Source organism: Sparus aurata, chromosome 19, assembly GCF_900880675.1.
Source record: "Sparus aurata chromosome 19, fSpaAur1.1, whole genome shotgun sequence".
Lineage (NCBI taxonomy): Eukaryota > Metazoa > Chordata > Actinopteri > Spariformes > Sparidae > Sparus > Sparus aurata.
This window is the reverse complement of record NC_044205.1, coordinates 19,437,931-19,458,956: the sequence shown is the minus strand read 5'-3', so window position 1 is coordinate 19,458,956 and position 21,026 is coordinate 19,437,931. Positions and strand designations below refer to the sequence as shown.

The 21,026-nt window shown below is 39.8% G+C and overlaps 1 protein-coding gene across 5 annotated transcripts in view; it reads left to right on the top strand.

Annotated features, from left to right (window-relative positions):
- Positions 1 to 21,026, top strand: part of pou6f2 (POU class 6 homeobox 2) — an 81,918-nt gene that overhangs the window by 56,501 nt on the left and 4,391 nt on the right. For 4 of the 5 annotated variants that reach the window (XM_030398654.1, XM_030398655.1, XM_030398651.1 and 1 more), the window contains 4 exons: positions 3,438 to 3,569; positions 9,994 to 10,203; positions 11,887 to 12,028; positions 16,488 to 16,656. In XM_030398654.1, coding sequence (XP_030254514.1) covers positions 3,438 to 3,569; positions 9,994 to 10,203; positions 11,887 to 12,028; positions 16,488 to 16,656 — 653 coding nt within the window. The remainder of the gene's footprint in view (positions 1 to 3,437; positions 3,570 to 9,993; positions 10,204 to 11,886; positions 12,029 to 16,487; positions 16,657 to 21,026) is intronic. The other variant, XM_030398652.1, reaches the window with a different exon arrangement.

Below are 21,026 nucleotides of genomic sequence, written 5' to 3'. Positions count from 1 at the left end.
CAGGGTCTGTCATTTTGTGCCTCCCGCAGAGGTGTTGAGAGGAGTCACCGTGGCGGAAAATCACCTGTTTAGGTGTTGAACACAGCCGCGCCTCTCCTTATTCCTGGCTCTCCTTCCAACTGCTATCCATATTACCCAGTACCAGGAGATGCAGCAATAAAGCCTGCTCTCTTTTCACCCAGATTTACCAGAATAACATAGCATCTGAAAGGGCTATCATTGAATGAAACACAATGATAATATTTCAAATAAATCTGAAAGCTTCGACAACAACCTATCACTCACGCAATGACACAGAGCGCAGCAGATTTTCAGGGACTCTGGGTGTGCTCGCCTGAGCAGATCACATTATCTGTGTTTATCTGTAGGCTCTGTTTAACTCTGCTTAACTGGCCATGTTGGTTTTTGTCTGTGTTCCCATTCACTGCCACAACTAACATAATACTGTGTTCTCAACCAACATGGTTTAAATACCCCCACTTTCAACTCTTGGGGATGTAATTTATATTCACAGTAGCTCATCCAACTTGTATTTCCTCTTCTCTTCCTCATAAGTCAAATGATCTGCTGAGTATCATTAACTCACTGATATAATCATCCAGAAAAGACTCTCTTAAGAAAAGTCCCTCAAACTGACCACATCTGACTAAGATAATAGTGTTACTGATATGTTGGCCAAAGCCATCTTTGTGACCTTGATAACCATTTAAATAACACAATATTTGAAATATATTTTCACAATTAAGAAAAATGCCATTGTTCACCACATAGAGTTGGAAAGGTCTATTTTGGTGCTACTGTTTTAAGACATATTTAACTGCTGCTGAAAACAAAAGTTTATTTTGCTGTTTAGTTAGAAAAAGTTGGAGCCATTTTTTTTATTTTTCCTCCAACAAAATGTTTTGCCATCTTCCATTATAATAGGTAGGTACGTATGTCGGTATGTCGGTATGTCGGTAGATAGATAGATAGATAGATAGATAGATAGATAGATAGATAGATAGATAGATAGATAGATAGATAGATAGATAGAAAACTAAATCATTTAACCATTTCTGCATTTATAAACGTATCAATAAAGGCTGGGTGAAATGGTTTAAATTATTGAATTTATTCTACAATATTATTAAGGATATCTGATTATACTATTGATATATTGGGCTATATATCAACAGTATATCATTATCACTTTATATCTTAGATTCTGTTAAATGTTGTCTGTATTTTTCCTGCTTTTAAAGGGTGCATCACAGCAAAGCAATGTAATTTTCTGAACTTACCAGACTGTACTACGTTGTTGTAATACTTGCCTTTAACCATTTTATCATTATATCCACAGTACTGATGATAATCGTCCCCACAATATTTTTGCAATATCAATATTGAGGTATTTGATAGAAAATGCTGTGTTATTTGATTTTATCACCCAGTCCTAGAATTTATGATATGCATTTAAGGACGCTTTAAAATGATAAAGTGAGATATACGTTGTGTATCGAGATACAGCCTGATATAATGCAATATTATTTTGCGACCATATTGACTGGCCCTAATATCAAGATGTGGCAAATGTTTGCAAAATCACGTGTAAAATCAAAAGTTTGCATAAGTTTCTATTCTGCAAAAATATCCCTGCCTTATTAGAAGCCGGACCTAATAGCATTAATTGTTTCATCCAGTATTGCACTCTGTATTGTCGTCAGACATGATTGAATATGTCCAATGCATATTGGAAAACGGACAGTTTGGTAATGTAGACGCAGTTTATTCTTTTACAAGATACAGATGTAAAACTCTTATTATCTCTTAGTTAACATCAACACTGTCATCAAAAAAAGATGAACATCCTTTCTTTGGAAATTAAACATCTAATATTATTTGAAATGACACATTTTTGAATACATTGTGTGCTATATAATAAATACACTTAATGTAATATTACTTAATTGTTAGAGCACCCAAATTGGTCAACATCTTCCCCATATTACATGTAAGTTAAGTAAATTGACTATTGAATGCTGCAGTTTAATTCCAGCTTGACTAAAGTTCTGTTATTGTATTACTTTTACACGTCAAGTCAGAATCGGGTTTTCTAACAATTGAGATGTTGAGATATTTTCCGAAGGACAACTGCTGGACACATAAAAGACAATCTTGTGATTATCGAGGAAAAACTGGATGACTTTCAGACGAGAGGAGGCAATATCAATCACGGCCAATTTGAGGCCACCAACATGAAATATGATTTCATAAGACAAATGCAGTGTCATTCTTAATGTGCTTAACCTTTACTGTCAATGAAAAAGTATTGATCGCTCTGTGGCATTTTTTCATCATTTGATTTCAGAAAGTGTAATAATATATGGTGGTGGGGTACGATAAAAGATGAATGGCAACTGAATGATCTCAGATGAACGGAGCTGAATCCCCTGCAGAGTACAGAGAGCGTGCAAAGAATTCCTTTTACAGCACATTGCATTTTACTTAAACTTAACAACATATGAAACACATGCAATACTTTGTTATTTAAACCCTTTTTTTGAACCTCTGCTATTAATTCTAGCAGTTTTGTCTGAATGCAGCCGGCCAGTATTAGCAGCAGGGAGCAGGCAGTCTGCTCCAAAGCAGTGTTTCTATTATTTCTCTATTCTGTTGAGTAATTGGGAGGTCTCCTATCTCTTCTTGGTCTTTGATCTACTTACTCAACCTAATAAGACTTTGCTCTGCTGCACTACAACCAAATCAGCAGTGCATTTTCAGCCCCCTAATAAGTGGTTAGCTTGATTTATATGGGTAATCTCGTCGATGTGGCGGGGCTCTACAGCCTCTCCCCGACGCAAGGAGCCTCTTTTCACAACCACAGGCCAGACCAGATGAGTCCATTACAGCGAGGGTAAAGATGGTCATTTTAACCCTCCTCTCCTTCAAAAGTAACAGTGTGCTAGTGCATTATGACGCAGGAGGAATTCTTAGTCGAAGCATATTGAAGCGGTTGACGATACAGTGATGCATGGCCACACTGCCCAGCTCTATTGTGAGAGCGGGATGCTGTTGGGCCGTTGCTGCGGGTGGAGCGACTCTGCTCGGCCCGCGGGGAGCCCTGGGGGCCAGAGGAAGCACTTAGAGTGGTAAAATGGCCACTTATTCACAACCACCCTCCCCGTTCTCACTGCTCCTCCCTACCCTCAAGCCTCCCACTGGGTTCAGGAGCACAGACCTCTGGGAACTGTATGATGGACTGCATCGCCCTCTCTGCCGGACTGTACAAACTACGCTACAGTTAGCCTATTCCAACTTCGGCAACAATGAAGTGTGAAGCCCCCCCACCCCCCCACACCAAATCCTCCTCAACCTGTTTGTTTGCATTATACTCCTAAATATGTGCACGAGTGACAAACAGCTGCAGTGCTGACTAATGAATTATTTGCCCTCAACAGCTGAATCCGCTGGCCAGCCAGGTGGCAGCAGCAGCAGCCATGGGATCCATCGCCAGTTCTCAAGTGTTTGGAAACACCTTGTCGAACCTGCAGGGAGCCACCGGACAGCTGGTCACCAACGCACAAGGACAGGTGAGTGCTTCAAATCGCAGTGTTCCCCACACATAGACTTTCCTTGGAAGGGCTGTCCAGTTATATTTGGTGGCCCATTTTTGCATTTTTGAAACTTTTTTTTTCCATTTGAGTGAATGACAGCATCCTCGATTGACTAACTAGTGGACATTCTGCCCCTCCATTTTATTGACAACCAGATATGATTAAAGCTTAGCTGATAGGTAAGTAACATAACAGTATTTTTTAGAGATTAATAATGCAGAAAAAAATGCTTGGGATAATTTGACAATAGAGTTTATTGTTATTTATATCAGCAGATATATTGATATCGAAATGTTTTACTTCCTCATTTCGATATCGCCTCTGCAACACAATAAGAATACTGGTCAAGCTCTGCATATGAACTGTATTGAAGCAGAGAGAGCGAGAGTTTCCCTGGTATCATGTCCCTCCTATAAATGCATTAATGCACAGATAGTTTTGCAGCCTGTCCTATTTAATGTATGCCTACTTATGCTGTCCTCACATTAAAGCTTGTAAGTATTTTCAATCGGTTTGATAGGCTACCTCATTTACAAAATACAAACAGGTCTCCATCGCAAAGGAGAAAAATCTGACATGTGTGTATGTTTTTTGGGTGATTTGCAAACACATACTGCTGATGAAGACGGGCAACTTTAAAATGATTCTGGAGAATGATTGTTATTTTTCTTTTTTTATTTTGTCTCATTTTCATGTTGTCAAATATGCCACCCACCTTCTCCACCACAGGTTAGTGGTCATTCTGGGAAGCACTTTATGGCTAATGCTAAGATGCTAAAAAAAACTTTCTGAATGATCAGTTATACAAACAGATAATTAAATACTGCAGAGAGAAAACAGTTTCTGTAAGATCTGCTGCTGCACCATTTATCCTGTATGAATGTGCAGCTCCAAATCAAACATTTGTATCGTATTTCTGATCTTTCTTCATAGATTTCTAGTGGTGGGTCTGTGTGTTGTGTTGGAGCCGTTTGTCTACACCCTAGTAGCCACTCCACCATATATTAAGCTTTTTGGGAATAAACAAATCCCTTCTTTCTGTTATCCGCATGCGCCTGTCGCAGTAAAATGCTGACCTTGTCATATTTACAGGGTGGCTGCAGAATTGTTCCATCAGTAGCCAGAGGCTTGAACGATGATGCTTGTCATTGTGGGACCCTATCTAATGAATCATCGTATCGCAGGTGCACACAGCACATATTAAAGGAAAATTGTATGGACAATGTGCCCTTTCGTGCCACTCTGTGTTATTTACCGTAACCCCTGTTTCATCTTTCAGCACTTGCACTGTCCATGGTGAAGCCAAACATATCTTTAGCTTTTTAATGCTAAACTTAACATTTAGTCTACTGGAGTGAAGTTTCAGAACCACCAGTGTGACCATGCCTCATTGTTTACAGTAAAGTGTTGTCTGAGTGCTTGATCCTAAACGTCGCTAATGAGACAGTATGGACTTTCCTGGCTCACAAGGTGCCTGGAGCACTGGGGACAGATCACTGTGGATATGGACTTGATGGGATGCTCTGTGCTTTTGTAGTGTCTTGGCGGCTGACAGCTCCTGACATAATCAGGTCACAGAGGCGGTCAAAGCCTTGGGCTACAGCCTTTGCTCCCCACCTCATTATTCCGCAGCATTATTCAAACGGAGGGCTCTGAAACATGCACTACCCTATCAGAAGGTCCCGCCCCCCCTTTCCCCCCCAACACTGAGGAGATTATACAGGCTAATACATACCCCAAACAAGGCTGGAGGTCCACCAAACACGCTCTGAGAACTTGTGATGTCAGCATTGAAAGGCTACAAAACAGAACGCAGTGGAGCAGCAACATTTTGATTTGTATTTACCAGAGAGCTGCTTATTATCTGTTCAGAATAGTGTTTAATTGGAATTTAGGGAGCAATCTGTAACATCAATGTATTGCATGAGTAAGAGTCACGTCCCCTTGAATGTAAAACATAGTATACCGTCTTTGAACTCTTAATTTCTTCTACGGCTCTGTCAAAAGACCTTTTCATAAGCAAGAGCTCTGGGGACCTTGAAAAGTGGCAGGTTTGATGAACGTGTGGAGTTCAATATGTTTTTAAACCTTAATTATATTGGCCCCAGCCTTTTTTTATTCTCCAAGGAGAATCAATGAGGCTCTTTTGTCCTCCCAGCCTCTACAACAGTGATTAAGGCTGTGGATAAAAGCCAGAATATTGTGAAGTCACTCACCGCTGAGATGTTTTTTCCTTTATGAATCTGTGGCATTTTTGTCAACATCTTCTATTCAGTGCAAATTCTCAGCATTAATATCGCAGTAAAAATATGTTGGGAAGTTAGGACATTAAGAACTGTTTCGTGCAGCATAACATCATGAAAGAAGAAGACCCTGAAAATGTTTTTTGTGTTTGGCAAATCCCAGTTTGGTGTATGGAATCCCACTCTTCCCTGGATTTGGACTGTCACGGTATCCTTCCCTTTTACTCCCAGCATTCACAGCCTTTGCTGAGTGCTTTAGTAAGAATCACATGCACGGTTAACCTGCAAAGCAAGTTAGCCTGTAAAGTGAGTGAAGCTGAACCACAACACAAGTGTGCTCTGTGTATTGATGGAAGCTTCCAGACCTTAGATCACTGTAAACTGCTATTGACCTTGTAATTGTAAATCTACTGTTGGGCTGCAACTATTGATTATTTTCTGTATCAATCTGTCCATGCCCTACAAGTTCCTAGATTGCTTGTGTTGTCCGACCAACGTTCCAAAAACTAAAGGTATAAAATGAATTACAATATAAAACAGAGAAAAGTTTAGACGTTGATCAACTAATTTCTGTTAACAACTAATCATTGCTGCACTAATTTACAATATCTGCATATTTGAGGAAATAAAACAAATGCTCTTAAATTAATGGAAAACTTACCACCCTACCCCAGAAATGTCCTCTCTCCAGTTCACCGATATGTGTCTTCTGTTTGAGGATTTGATTTGCTCTGAATGTTAGCTTTAGGACCCAACTTCCCAAACATTTTCCCTCTTGGGTCTCAATTCACTGCATGAACAGCGGAGGAGAGAAAATGGGCAGAGATATTGCCTGGTGACCATGGCTAAAGACACAGATTGCCCTGGCTGGAGAGATGAGATGACATTTCTGTGGAAACAAGAGCAGCATAATCTTAATGAGTTCTGCCGGGTGGAGAGAGGCACGTTACGCACATGTCATACGAACTGGAGCGGGAGGCAAACACAGGGAGCCAAAGGAAGGAGAAGAAACTGAAAGATGACTGCGGAGAGGGATGAAAGACGGTACCAAAAGCTGTTTATTTATGAGATGTTGGCACGATGAAATTGCACCTTAAGAAATGGAAATGATTGCACACCTTCAGCAAATTTAGGCTAGTTGCGGAGAGAGTGAAGTTCCTGCTGGTTGATTTTGGGTACTGCAGATTTGAAAGCACACACTCACCAAATGTGAGCTGTGTAATGTTCATACGAATAACTTTACTGGTGTTTGTTATCAGCACAAACATGAGGAATTACTTGCAAAAACTGATGTGTTTCAATGACATTTTGCTATGGAACCAGTAATTTGGCAATTGCTGTCCGAATTTCCTTGTGGAAACTTGCAACCTCAGACCTCGAAGCATTCCAGGTGCAAGATGCCAAAACACACACACACACACACACACATACACACACACAATTGACCCCCACAGCAGTGCAGCCTCCTTGCAGTATAAACCAAGTAAAAGAGGGAAAAACAACACATGAGGCAACAGACGCCATTATACATTTTATTTTACAGCACATTTACACTTGTACATATTAAACATTTAACTCCCTAGCCTTATATAAATAATGTAGTTGGGGTAAGTAAGTGGATTAGGGGTGTTGCATTGTACTTTTTTTATAGGTTGGAGTTTTCTGGAACGCAGCATTAGTCTCACAAGAAATAGACAAAATTAGTTAGATTTTTAAACAAAACTGAAATGTTGCAAATGTTGCTCTTCTTCCAAAAAAATTTTTTGAAGCATTTTACAGTAGGAAATGATCTTTATGTATTTAGAGTTTGATTTTATTTCCTACCGTGGTTTGGTACCAATACCAAAACTGTACTTATGTAAGTAAAGTTTGGAGAATAATAATATTTTACCAAACTGCCAAATGCAACAGTATTTAATAGGGCTTCAACTGCAACTAACAATTTTTCCATTGTCAATTAATCTCTTGATTATATTCTGAATTATCATGAAGTTGGGTGGTTTATAACATGTCAGATAAGGTTAAAAAGAAACATTGTTCACTGATTCCAAAGCCCAGTAATATCATCAAATGTCCTGTTTTTTCCACTTCCGAAAAGATATTAAGTTTGCTGTCATAGAGGAGGAAAGAAACCTGAAAAAAAAATCACATTTAAGAAGCTTCAATCAGAGAAATTTTACTTTATTGTCCTAAAAAATAACTTAACTTATGATGAAAGTAGTTGGCTTTTAGTTAATAGTTCAAAGCTAATGGATTAATTGTTGCACCTCCATATAACTACCTTTGCCTGAATTGAAAAATAAGTAAATGTTGAAAGAATAAGATAATTTTTGATGCTATGCTACAGATGCTTTTATCTTGTTACTCATGAGGTATTAAGGTTTGGTATCCAGCCTTGATTGTCTAAAAACTGTAAACTAAACTGTACCCAAAGTGTGTAACACAGTTTTGCCCTCTGTCTATAACTCAACACTCAAACAGCTGTCTACACTACAGACTCTACTCTTCCAGCCCCAGAAGAGCCTTGAGACTCTGCCGTGAAACATCTGCCCGAGATAGTCAGATGGAGAAGCATTGCATGGTGGGACAGGGACGACGAGAGCTAAGCTGTCACTCGCCTGCTCTTTTATTATGCTTATAGAACAACCACTTAGTCCAATGACGATGAATAATTGAGCGGAACAAGTTCCCTGCCACAGTGGCATGCAAAGCGGGATCAGTGGGACTCGGGAGACAAGAGCGTCAGGCAAGGCAATAAAATATGCTAAGTGGCAGGAGAGCATTACAGGGAATTTGTAAAGCCGGCGCAGAGAGAGAGATAAATTATCTCTCCCCTAATGCGAAGCAACGTAAGCAAATGAGCCGTGGCAGGGATGAATTACAGATTGTCGGCCCACCTTTCTCTCACTGATCCCTCCCTATTATGTCAAAGAGACGGGGCAGAGAAGAGGGGGAGGCGAATCATGCGCTGAAACACATCAGCAGTGGTGGCGACAGAGACTAGGGGGAGGAAATGGTTGGTTCATGCTGTTTAGAAGCTGTTTGCAGGTTTGTGTTGCTTTTAGTTGAGGTGTAGGAGCTTGTACTAAAATATGAACTTAAAGAAAAGTGCATTTTTTGCAAAAAGTGGGAGAGATTTAGACTGATGGGCGTCTCATCCACGTTGAGCCGCTCTCCGATGTAATGAGGCTTGGTGGAGGAGCGATGTCAGCGGGGGGGCGGCCAGGGCGATGGCTGCTCAGGAGCCGCTCAGAACCAGTCCCCAGATGACATTAACCTTCATCATGGTGAAGAGGTGCTAAGACCCCCCTAAAGCGCCACTCTTGGCCACACTCTGGCAGCTCTGAGAGCTAAAACGCTGCAGTGACACTCTGCCGCCCCCTTTGATCTGCCCTTCCTGATTACAGCCACAGAGGAGAGGAAAGCAGGGGCTGGAGGGGGGTGGAGGAGGGGTGAAGTACCCCTGGGACCCCGAGTTGAATTAGAAACACGGGGTCCTGTCTCACTCTCTGCTGCTTCTCATATCTCCCTCGTATTGTTTCTTTTCTTGGTCTTTCTTTTTGCTTCTTCCTCTCTGTCTATGTGTGTGTGTTAGAGAGAGAGAGAGAGAGAGAGAGAGAGAGAGAGAGAGAGATAGGGTGAAATGGGGGTCTCTGTCTCTCAGCAGCCTCACTCCTTCTCACCAGAGACAGACAAAGACACTTAAAGCACAAACACACTTAGACACACACACCCACACACACACACACACACACACACACTCATCCTGGTCTTGGCCTGGTGATGGATAATACAGTCAGTGGTGTGCACCATCACACACACAGGTATTCAGCGCTGACCTTTGCAGTGCGCTCCCAGCAGTCTGCTTTGGCTTCACTTGCTCTAGCCTGTAAAACCTCCTCAGTGACAGATGATCAGTGGACACTTGTGCATGTTTCTCCACTGGAAAGCTGAGTGCCCTGATTAGCCTGGACACACGGTGAAATGACCGGCTCGTGTTTCGCTTCTGATCGCACAGAAAAAGCCCGTAAAAAATAACAGACTCACAGCGGCAGAGATCATTAAGACGGATACCTCCAGTAGCGTTTACCCTCTCTGGTCCATCTTCTTTTTAAAACCGCCCAGCTGATTTCGTCTCCTCTCTACCCCCTTTGTAGATAATTGGAACAATCCCACTGATGCCCAACTCTGCAGGGCCCTCCAGCCAATCAGGGGGTGGCAACCCAGCACTGCAGGTACAGCCAATTACACCTCAGCTTCTGACCAACGCTCAAGGCCAGATCATCGCCACGGTGATCGGCAATCAGATCCTGCCTGTCATCAACACCCAGGGAATCACGCTGTCACCAATCAAGCCTGGACAGCAGGTAACACATACTCTGATGCACAAAGACACACACACATATAGAGGGAGATATCTTATAAAGCATCTTATTTAACACTTAGATCAAGACTTTAAAACCGCTGAATGAGCAACACCTAGTGGAGTCAGACTAGAGCTCTGTTTATTTATAAAAGTACGGTCTGCTGTATGCTAAACACCTCATATTTTCCTGCTTCAATGCTCATTTGCATCATCCCACTTAGAAAATCGCAGCATTTGGTACGATTGTTCAGAAATGTGTGTATGTGTGTTTAAGTGTGTGTCTGTGCATGCTTGGAAGGCACTTGTCAGCCAACCTTTCAGACTGCTGCACCCCTGCAGAGCCCAAAAAACAAAAAACAAAGCAACACTTTTCATCACCCCACTTAAAACTCAAAGACTCCTGCATCTGATCCCTGTCTTTACACCCTTCCTCCCTCCTTCTCTCCGTCCTCAGTCACTCTCTCCAGACTTACGATTTGTCCTCTCTGACCTGTACAAGAAAGATTTTGTTTTGATTTAAAGGAATAAGACAAACAAGTTCCTTTTATTTTGGAGTTTGTGCTGTAAGTGTAGATGCTCAAACAGTCTGAAGATCTATACAGTGCAGCAGTGTGAAGTCAGATGCATACACACAACAACAAGACTGTTATTGACTTGATAATGGCAATGTCAGCGCAGAATTACAGGGTAAAAGTTCACGTTGAAAGCCCGCACAGTGCAGGATGGATGAACTCTCGGCAGATGGACACCTAATTGTGGCTCCCTGAAAACACCAGATCATACTCTTGAATGAATTAATGCATTTGTGATAATGTTTATGCTTTTGTCTCCACTTCAAAGCCTGCATGTACACATTGTTCCACGGGCATAATTTACGGTTGTCAGAGCCTGCAGTCTAGAATATTTCCAGTGAAGCTAGATAATTCTCCGAGCCTGTCAACAGTCCTGACAGTGTGTGCATCGCCGTTGACACCCCCCACCATCCAAACAAACACATGCCACAGAGAAAATAATTAATTGCAAAGAAGGAGAGGAGAGAAGCCGGCCCCAGCTTATAGCGGAGACAGCTTTTCACTTTAAAAGTGAAGGCGTACCATCTTGATCTTGTAAAAGCAATTCAAATGTGCATAAAACATGAAAATACATCGTTTTTTCCGCCATCAGAGCACGTAGTTTGTGGATCATGAATTATGTTTGATACGGGTACTGCTGTGTCCACATGTTTCTATTTCACATTCGGGCTGCCATTATTAGTATCCTCTCGAGTCTGATGACGAGAGAGAAGACTCTAATTGTCATGAGCACTTCTCCTGTTTTTTAACTCAGTTGAGTTGAGTGCAAAGATGCGATTATAGAGACAGTGGAGTGCCTGAGTTGACTCTCACTGCTGTAGTCTATTGAGCAGACTATTGACACTATATTCTGCTCTGTCAGTCTAAATACTCCAGGCAGTAATTAACATTTATTCATCATCTGCTACAAGGTAAATCTCATTACATTCAGCTTCTAAGTGGCTAATTTAATAGCCGTTGATTGGTTGATTAGATTTAATATTACAGCTCAGTCATCATAATGACATGATTACTGATTATCATGATGAAGTGAAGGAAATAATGGATATTTTCTGTACTCCATGCTGTCAAATGATTGTGTCAGCTCTGTGTGTTTGTGTTTGTGTGTCCAGCAGCAGGGTCAGACAGGCCCAGCGTCGTCACAGCCCAACCTGCTCCACATGCCCCACAGACAGAGTCCTCTCCACCAGGCCTCTTCCTCCTCCTCCACCTCCTCCTCTTCCTCAGCTCTCAGCGTGGGGCAGCTGGTCAGCAGTAAGTGTCCGACACAGCTCGCCAAAACTCAACATGCCTTCAAATACACAGAACAAAATCCTCTGACACTTACTGCTTCAGTGTGACAGTGAATGTGCATTAAAATGTGAGGTCAAATTAAAAAATTTGGGGAACTGTAGCTTTTTATGAACAGGAGGAAACAGTGTATCTGTCAGGGATTATTTTCAGCAGCAGATTTCTACATATTTGGTGCTCGAGTGAGTGTTTACAGTAGCAGGATGGTGCATGTGAGACTTACTCCAAATACACTACAGTATGTCTTGTTTGGACAACACTGGGGCACAGGACTAAGATTTATCAAGAAATGGCTACATAAGCAAAGCTCGCTGGTAGCATAAATTAACTGTTGGTGTTGGTCTTTCTTTTGTTGACAATACAAAAATATCACTGGACTTCATCTTTTAAAGGTCCAGTCTGTAGGCTTATGGGGCAGAATTCAAAGAAAATATTCAAATGTATGTTTTCATTAGTGTATAATGACCTGAACATCATGGTGTTTTTGTTATATTTGAATGAGCTTGTTATCTACAGAGGAATGCACCCGTCCGCCATCTAACACTTCCATGTTTCTGCAGTAGCCCAAAACTAACAATCCAAACTCTGGCTAGTGAGGGTTAAGATGAAGGGTGTTATAAAGTGGCTGCAATTAAACAGGAATTGTTATTTATTCCTAGATTTCTGTTCTTTTTCAGTTGGGACTGACTGTCAGAATAGGTAATAAAAGAATGGTGTGTAGCAATTCTCCACTGCAAGTTTTTACCCGAGCCAGGCCTTTCAACCTTGATAGCAATCATATCCATACAGGGTTAGTAGTATATACAGCTGTTAAAAGAAAAAAAAAAAGGTCTTTCATGTTTTTTCTTTTAGCTGTTTTCATTGGAGATACTTTTGCAACAGTGGACAGTGTGTTTCGGCAGATTATCCAAAGTAACTTAAACACCATTTCTGAGAAGGCTGATTAAATGTTTTGTGCACCACAAAGGAAATTTTGATAACTTCAATTGTATCGAGATAGAGGAAAAATCTAAATGACAGATTACTCAAAAGTTTGGCAAATAAAAGCAAAAACCATCTACATGGCTAGATATCACCAGTGGTAAGAGAATGAACATATCTCTTTGTAATCTGGGTACACTGTCTAAAGATTAAACATGGTGGATGCTCAGCATCTACATTACCCTCAGCGTGGAAAGCTTTTGACTTATCCCCGCCATCCTACAATTGTTTTATTTTTTCCTGCCTGTCAGTTCTTTGGTTTATTAGATAATCCAAAGTGGCGTGTGTTACATATAATGAACATAAGTTTCATTCTCCCAATGCGGAGGCCTTTGGCAGAGCCTTATAAATCACTGGGCCACAGCCTGTCAGCATTCAGCTATTGCCTTTAAAAAGTCTGTTTTATTCAGATAAATTTCATTTGTCGGAGTCGATTCCCCTAAACTCCATGTAAACTCATTTCAAAGGCAGCTACAATGCCACTGAATTTAATAAAAAAACAAGTCGCCATTGATCAACCTGTTGTAGACACTGTGTTTAGTTTGCATTTACTCGAAGCTTGGAAAATATCTTATAAACTATTTTTGAGTCTGCACAAAATCATTGTGGTTCAGTTCTGAGGTAAATAGAATTAATGCTTTATGCTGAGTATGAGTCATATCACTTCCTCTCAATATCACTTACAGCATACATACACAAAGCAAAATCCCATGACAGAATCAGAGTCGTCTGCAGAGGAGAGAAGATGAAATGTCATTGCATTCGCCGGCCACAAACAAAGTGCAGAAACAGATTAAAAAATTGAGAATGTCTGTTGCTGTTATATGAAATAATCAGATGGGAAAATGTCAATCAGAAAGAAGAATGTCAGCAGTATTTCGCCTTGAGGTTGTTTTTTCTTATTTATCCAGAGAACGTCAGCTGGGCATACAAACTGTTTCCCAGAAACACCCTACCTACCATTCATTTCACCACTACAACTATAGTCTTTAAAATAGAGGTGCAACTACCTTTTTTATTCACACCCAGCAATAACATGCCATAGCTTGATATCCTGTCTGGATATGCATGTTAATACAGATTTAAATTGTTCAGAACATCCTGTTATAAAAATGCGATCAGATTAGATCCACATCTGGAAGAGGTCCACACTACATTATGTTCAGATGTCAGACAGGTGCAATCTGTACAGTGTGGCCAGATTCTTAAAGCTGCTCAAACAGTTTATGAACAACATAAACATATTTGGTGTAGCTAATGTTTTTGGCAATATTTTAGCTTGTGCTAATGGTGCAATGAGAGACCCAGAATAGTGATGGCCAGAAGAATAAACAATAAGCTTAAATATACTATTACCTATTAAGGATTACACAAACTACTTGTTTACTTCTGAACAGATTTCCACAAAACTTGGATGGAGAATGAGTCTCAGCCCGAATAGACCCATCTAATTTGTGCCGCTGGTTTAAAGATCTGCTGGTTTAAACCGCAGATTTAGGAATTTCTTCCTTACGTTCTCTAACATAGCAAGTGTTTTTGCGAGTGTTTCATTTTTGTCGATTTCCAGGGGAATAATGCATGGCTCTTGATGAAATGAATCATACAATGTGCTACATTGGCTCTGAATCTGATCTTTGTCCGAATCCCCTGTGAGCCCCAAAAAATACATGATTGGTAACACAGCACAGGTAATAATGGCCTATCAACTATGTATAGTTTTAATCTGCAAAGTCTTAAGTAATTTCATCACTTGTGTTTCTAAATGTTGCTATAAAGATATTACAGCTGCATTTTTAAAAAAAAATGAAAGGTCACCAACTCCAGCAAAAAGTATAATGAAATTATACAATATAATTGATGTATGATCACAGATCACAATTGAAAGCACATTTTTATTGATTCGAGATGTAAATGCAATGGCTCGAGAACCTCATGTCCACGTACAGATACAGATGACATGTTGAGACGAGGTGTAAATAATGTGTAAAACAGCAGTAGTTGAGGGACAGGAGAGCCGGACTAACTGGCAGGTCCCAAAACACAAACTTCTTCAACAAAAAATTTGTGGCAACAAGCCAGACAGTCCTGGCACATAATAGACAAGTCTTGTCTGTAATTTATAAAAGTTTTTCTAAGTGTCTTTATCAGCAGAGAAATTGACTGTTTAACTCGACATTGTCCTGTTGTGATTATTAAGCATTTTAGTCTATTATTGCTCTAAAGAAAAGAAGCTTTTAGGGTCCAGAAATTGATTGTCTACATTGTTTCAGTGTTTTTTAATTGGCTTTTGAAATGTTTTATTCACTTTTCTGTTTGTTTTGCAAAAGCTTTACTCCACCGTTCATTATCGCAAAATAAATTAGAAGGGTTTAAATCTAAAATCATGTTTGAGTCGTGACTTGATGTTTAAAGCCAAATATGGATCCAGAGTTTAGGCCAGTCGAGCACCGCCACTTTAGAGTACCATTAGTCTTTCAAACCACTGAGTAAATAGACTCTGTTGGGAATGATGAAGAGATGCTCATCAATGTGGAGATGATGGGACCCGAAGCTGTGAGTGCTCATCCCTCCCATTTAGTCTCTAGTTCCTCATCTTCCAAGTGTTCACACGTCTGGAGCACGCCGCATACGCTACACGTCACTTATGAGGCACAACGAGATGGCAGCCCCATAGATTTTTGCTTAAATACGCTTGGAGGATTCCTTTAATAATTCATTGATAATGACCAAGATGAATAATTCAGAGGCACAAACTTTGCTTTAGTAAGCAGGATGCCGGTGCACCTGACATTGATGTACAATGTGAAATCACTTTTTATTAGCAAGGAAATTCTTCAAAATGCTTCAGTGAAGTTTTTCAGACGCAGAGATTCACAAACAGCATTTCTTTGTGTAGAGAGCGGTCTCTCTCTCTTTGTGCATGAGGCTCGCTGGTGGTTTGACGGCCTGAACTGTCTTCACTGAGGGTCAGATGGATGAAATAATGTCTATATACATATTTCATGTTTGTTTGAGAGTGCCAGGTTTAGAATATGTGTATTCATACAGAAAATTAGAAAATACCTACAGTATCTGTCTCCTCAAAATCTATCCATCTGTTGAACTGACAGGCTCTGTGTCATATGGCTTTGTCCATATTGCTTTTGTATGAGAGATTAAAGATTTACACTTGCAAGTCAGAGCCATGACACGCCTGCATTCACACCTGAGATGAATTTATTCTTCAAAACATCTCTCAGATACAAGCAGTTTACAGCACAGGGGCACAGAGAAATAATAAGTACTGACCCAGAGCAGGACTTGTTTCTTTTTTTTTTTTTAAGTTGTTGGAGACGATCATGATCACATATGTCTGGATGTTTGCTCCATTCACTCTGAAAAATGAGGGAAGCGACGGGGGAGCAGAGGGCTAATCAAATGAGATGTGTGTGTTGTATTGTAGACCCACAGACCGCCCCCAGCGAGGTGGACGGGGTCAACTTGGAGGAGATTCGTGAATTTGCCAAAGCATTCAAGATCCGCCGGCTGTCCCTGGGCCTGACACAGACTCAGGTGGGCCAGGCGCTCAGCGCCGCCGAGGGGCCGGCGTACAGCCAGTCTGCCATCTGCAGGTAAGAACAAACAAAGAGGGTAAAACTCCAACGATAAAACGCTCATTATTTCGGATCAATATGTCCCAGTTCTGTCAAATGAAAGCAAATAAAGTCATGCAGTCTCTCTGAGCTGTCTGGTGCTCATAACTGTCATCTATTTTTCATCCCATGTTTTAACAGACATTATTAAGATATTAAAATACATAATTGACTATCACCACCCTGACAAATGAAGCTCTCACATCTCTACTTACCCTCCTTCCTCTCGCTTCCCTCTCACCAGCTGACATGACAGCCGCGCGTTACTTATGCAAAATACATACACAAGTATTACACGAAGCACTTAAAGCATTTAATAATTACTAAGGCCCGATGCCGGTCGCTCCGCCTGAACATGAGAGAGCTTGACGGCGATGATCTGTTAATAAGATTGCCATGTTTTACTGCTGCCACGAGGACAGTTTAGTCATAAATGGTGCATTATATATTCATGAGACAATCAGACAATCAGTGTTTCATCCCTCACGTTGTTCCACTTGACTAACACTTTGCCTGAGTATGCCAAATGAGCCGTGTTTCCCTTTTAAGTCAGAAGAATTGGACTACATCATGCCCAAATATGACTTTTTCAAGAGAAACAAATAGCACATTTATTAATTCTTAGTGTTAAATTAATTAAAAAGTTTGCAAGAAGTAATTTTTTCAAATATTTTCTAAAGTCTGATTAAATAGTTAATTTTCTTTCTTTTGTCAAAGAAACTCAACACCATTAAAGTGTCTTTGGCCTTCTGTTTCACAAATATTCTCCTCCGTTTCCCAGTAAAATGCCTTTTTCCTGTATTAATTTTAATGTCCCGCTGCAGTGCATGTGCTTTGCTGATGACCTGTACTGTTTATGTGACAAGGCGCTGCCACGCTCTTTTAAAAATTTCATCACATCAACATCAAACGGGCGATAAAATGTGAAACACTTCAGAAGCTGGGGGTTCTTATGAGGCCCGACTAATGTTTAAAGTCTTGAAATCACACATGAAATATTCACGGCCAGGAATAATTCAAATATTTATAACATACATTAAAAGCCATTAGCCTCAAAAATAAACACTCAGTGGGCTGTTATGAATGCCGTTAAGACAATTTTTTTGTTTGTATGACATCAGACATGACATCCTGATGTTTTAAGTAGAGGGGCAAAAAACTTCACATGCTTTAGTTTAGTTAACATCAACATAGACATGAAGTTTGAGGAGCAGCGGGACGTCACAGTAGCTCTGGGGCTCCGACTCTGAACCCAGACAGTGAACAGACACTGACAGATGCTTCCATCTTGTCTCTTTTCATTGCTCAGTATGTTTGCAGGGACTTTATTAGTTTATCTAAACAGGCACAGACATTACAAGAGGGCATCATCAAACCAATGATGGAGCAGTGTGTCCTCTCGGCCTCCAATTTGGTTAGTTTAGATAATGTGAATGTAAAAAAACTGGAAAGATACTGATAAATGTCTGGAAATGTTAAATTTTTTATCATTTAATTACAATATTTAAGATTTTGTAAGGTGCCTTAAATTCTTTCTTTTCATTGCTAAGAATTCAGTACAACATTATAAACTTGTTTACCAGAATTTTAACTTTATAACCAACCAGGAATACACAGCCAGCCTGTAAAAATAAAGAGATAGACTTAGGCATATTTTATCAGTAGCTCTACATAGAACCAGAGATGTTATGAGACTTACAGAGGTAAATGTACTTATATCACAAGGGCAGATAAGTGTTCCAGATTTTTTAAATATTGCTGATACAATACCTGAAAACAACACTGTTTTTCTTAGTATATGAATACATTTAAATGAATCATTGTTCACCAGTGATTAGGCCTTACAAGAACTTATGTTTTAACTAAATTCATATCGAAATGAGGAAATATTTAAGTATTTGATGCCACTTCTCAATATTTTTTTATTTATTTATGTATGTATTTATTTTCATTGTTTACTTTTACAGGGACAGCACACAATTAAAAGTAGGCTCCAGAGTTAGGTAGAAACTAATTTGCTAATTTGTATCTGTCATCCAGGGCAGGTAAACAAAGAAAACACAGAACAGCAAGTACACTACCTAAAGTAGCAAAATACATAGAAGTCCCTGTACTTGACAGTACGGTTGAGCGGTATGAATAAAATATGTCTACATCTCTGTCTGTTTATCAGCATATATATCTAGATAAAATACATGTTTGGAAAATGTGAAATGTAAAAAGTGAAATAAAGCAGCCTCGGATGTCTCTTTGACTCTCAGTTAAACAAATTAAAGCACTTCATGTATCACATTGATTTCAATGTCATATAAAAACATGAAAAAACGTTCTTTTCAAAAATGTTCAACATAAACATAAAGTTCTACAAAAACCAGAGAATAGGATCAATCCACATTATAATTATTACAATATCAGCCTGTCCTCGCTGACAGTTTTCAATGAATGTCTAAAAACAGACAATGATATATAAAGCTTTAGCTAAACCTTTATTCTAGGCCAACACATTAATCAAAATATTATCAAAATCACAACACAGCCAAGTACAAATCCCTGAAGCTGTCATTTTTTGATAAAGATTAAATGTGACAGAACAGCATTATAACTACTGTAGTGCAGCAGAGATGTCCTGATGGTGAAGAGCACAACAAAAGCCCCTTTTTTATAGTTTTTATGTTTTTAATTTTTCAGTAAAAGATGTAAACTGTGATCCAAAAATTATGATTCCCAGTAATTGTGAATCATATCACAATCACAACATCAGATTCATAATAACTGCAATATGATTTTTTTTTTTTTATGAATTTAAATGTTTAAACTGTACGTACACAGTACAAACGTGTAAGAAGTGAACCAGCATGAGAATGAGGTGACTTGTGCTGATAGTTTTTAGGTAAATCTGATCATCTGTCTGCGTACACTGTAGATTTTAGGTCACTCTCGCCCTGATTCTGAGCGTATACCTCTCACGCAGCTCTCTCTGGTTCATGACTGTAAACCTTCAGGGAGACTGTAAGCCTAAACTCACAGCATGTGTAAGCAGCCTCCTACAGTACTTTTAAGAAGAGCCAAAGAGGCTGGAGGTGCATTCGGGGCCATTTCTCCCTCGTGCTGATGCACTAGTGGAAGGAGTGCATACCCCAGCTGAGCAGCTCTCAACTCATTTTAGTATCTGCGCTTCCTGTTGATCCATGAAATGTCCTGTCTCTGGTGACTCCTCATATTTACTAATGTATTCCCCGCAGTATGGAGCCCTCCTCTTTCCACTGTTTAGAAGGAGGGTTATAAATAATACCGCCTGTCGACAAGGAGGAAAGCACCAACGAGGTGTAGAAACGGAGGAAGTTCATGCATGCATGGGCATTTGGTCCTCACTGTTGTTGTCTGCAGCCGCTCACCTCGCCATTAAAAATGTTTTGTGTGCATTGTTTGTTCCACAGAGAGCGAAGACTCCTGGTAGATCTCTGCTGTCTTTCCATCAGGGCTGTCAGCTAAAAGCATTTCACACACGCTCGTCACGCTCGTGTTGTCCCAGAAACACAGAACTTTCCCTCCATTGACAGACATGAGAAGTAAAATGAAGATTTCATTATCGTGTTTATTTATTTTTTTAATTTCAGTTAGTTTTAGCGAAAGAGATCTGAGAGTCCATCCTGGTGGGCGAGACACTGACAATTTAATTCAACGTCCCTATTTTGACTCCCACCATTGTCCTCTCTCTTCCTGTCCCTTCCATAATGTCAGCTGTCAAGTAAGTAAATGCTGGGAAAAAAAAGAGAAATATGAACAGATTGCCAAAACACAGACAAGCCACTAACACAGACACTGGTAACACTGGTGTATTCCTTAAATGGGGAAGGGTACAATCTGCATTCATTCCCGGGTCAAATGACAGTTTCAACTACAAACAGCTGTGATGGAGTTATGAAACCTGTGTGGCCAAAGTTTTGCATCCCTCTAATTAAAGCAGCGCCTTAAAACACTTTTGGCCAATCAGATCCATTCTGTCAATGAAAGAGCGTGACCAACATTAACTGTCAGGTTGGTTTTATATCAATTACTAACTTGAAAATCTACGAAATATCTGAAATAAATACAAAAAACAAATACAAAATAATCTTTGATAACTAAACCCTTTTGTTTTTTTCACATTTAGTAAAAAAATTAATGTCTTCAGATAAATTGCGTTCAGATTTTTTAAGATTCCTAAATAATGCTGTCAGTATTAACCTCAGAATATTGGTCAGGCTCAGGTCAATAACAGTTAATGAAATTGTTAAAATTCATGTAAAATTGAATTTTATATTTTTCATCACATCATTCAAACAAAATAATAACCAATTTCAAACAAA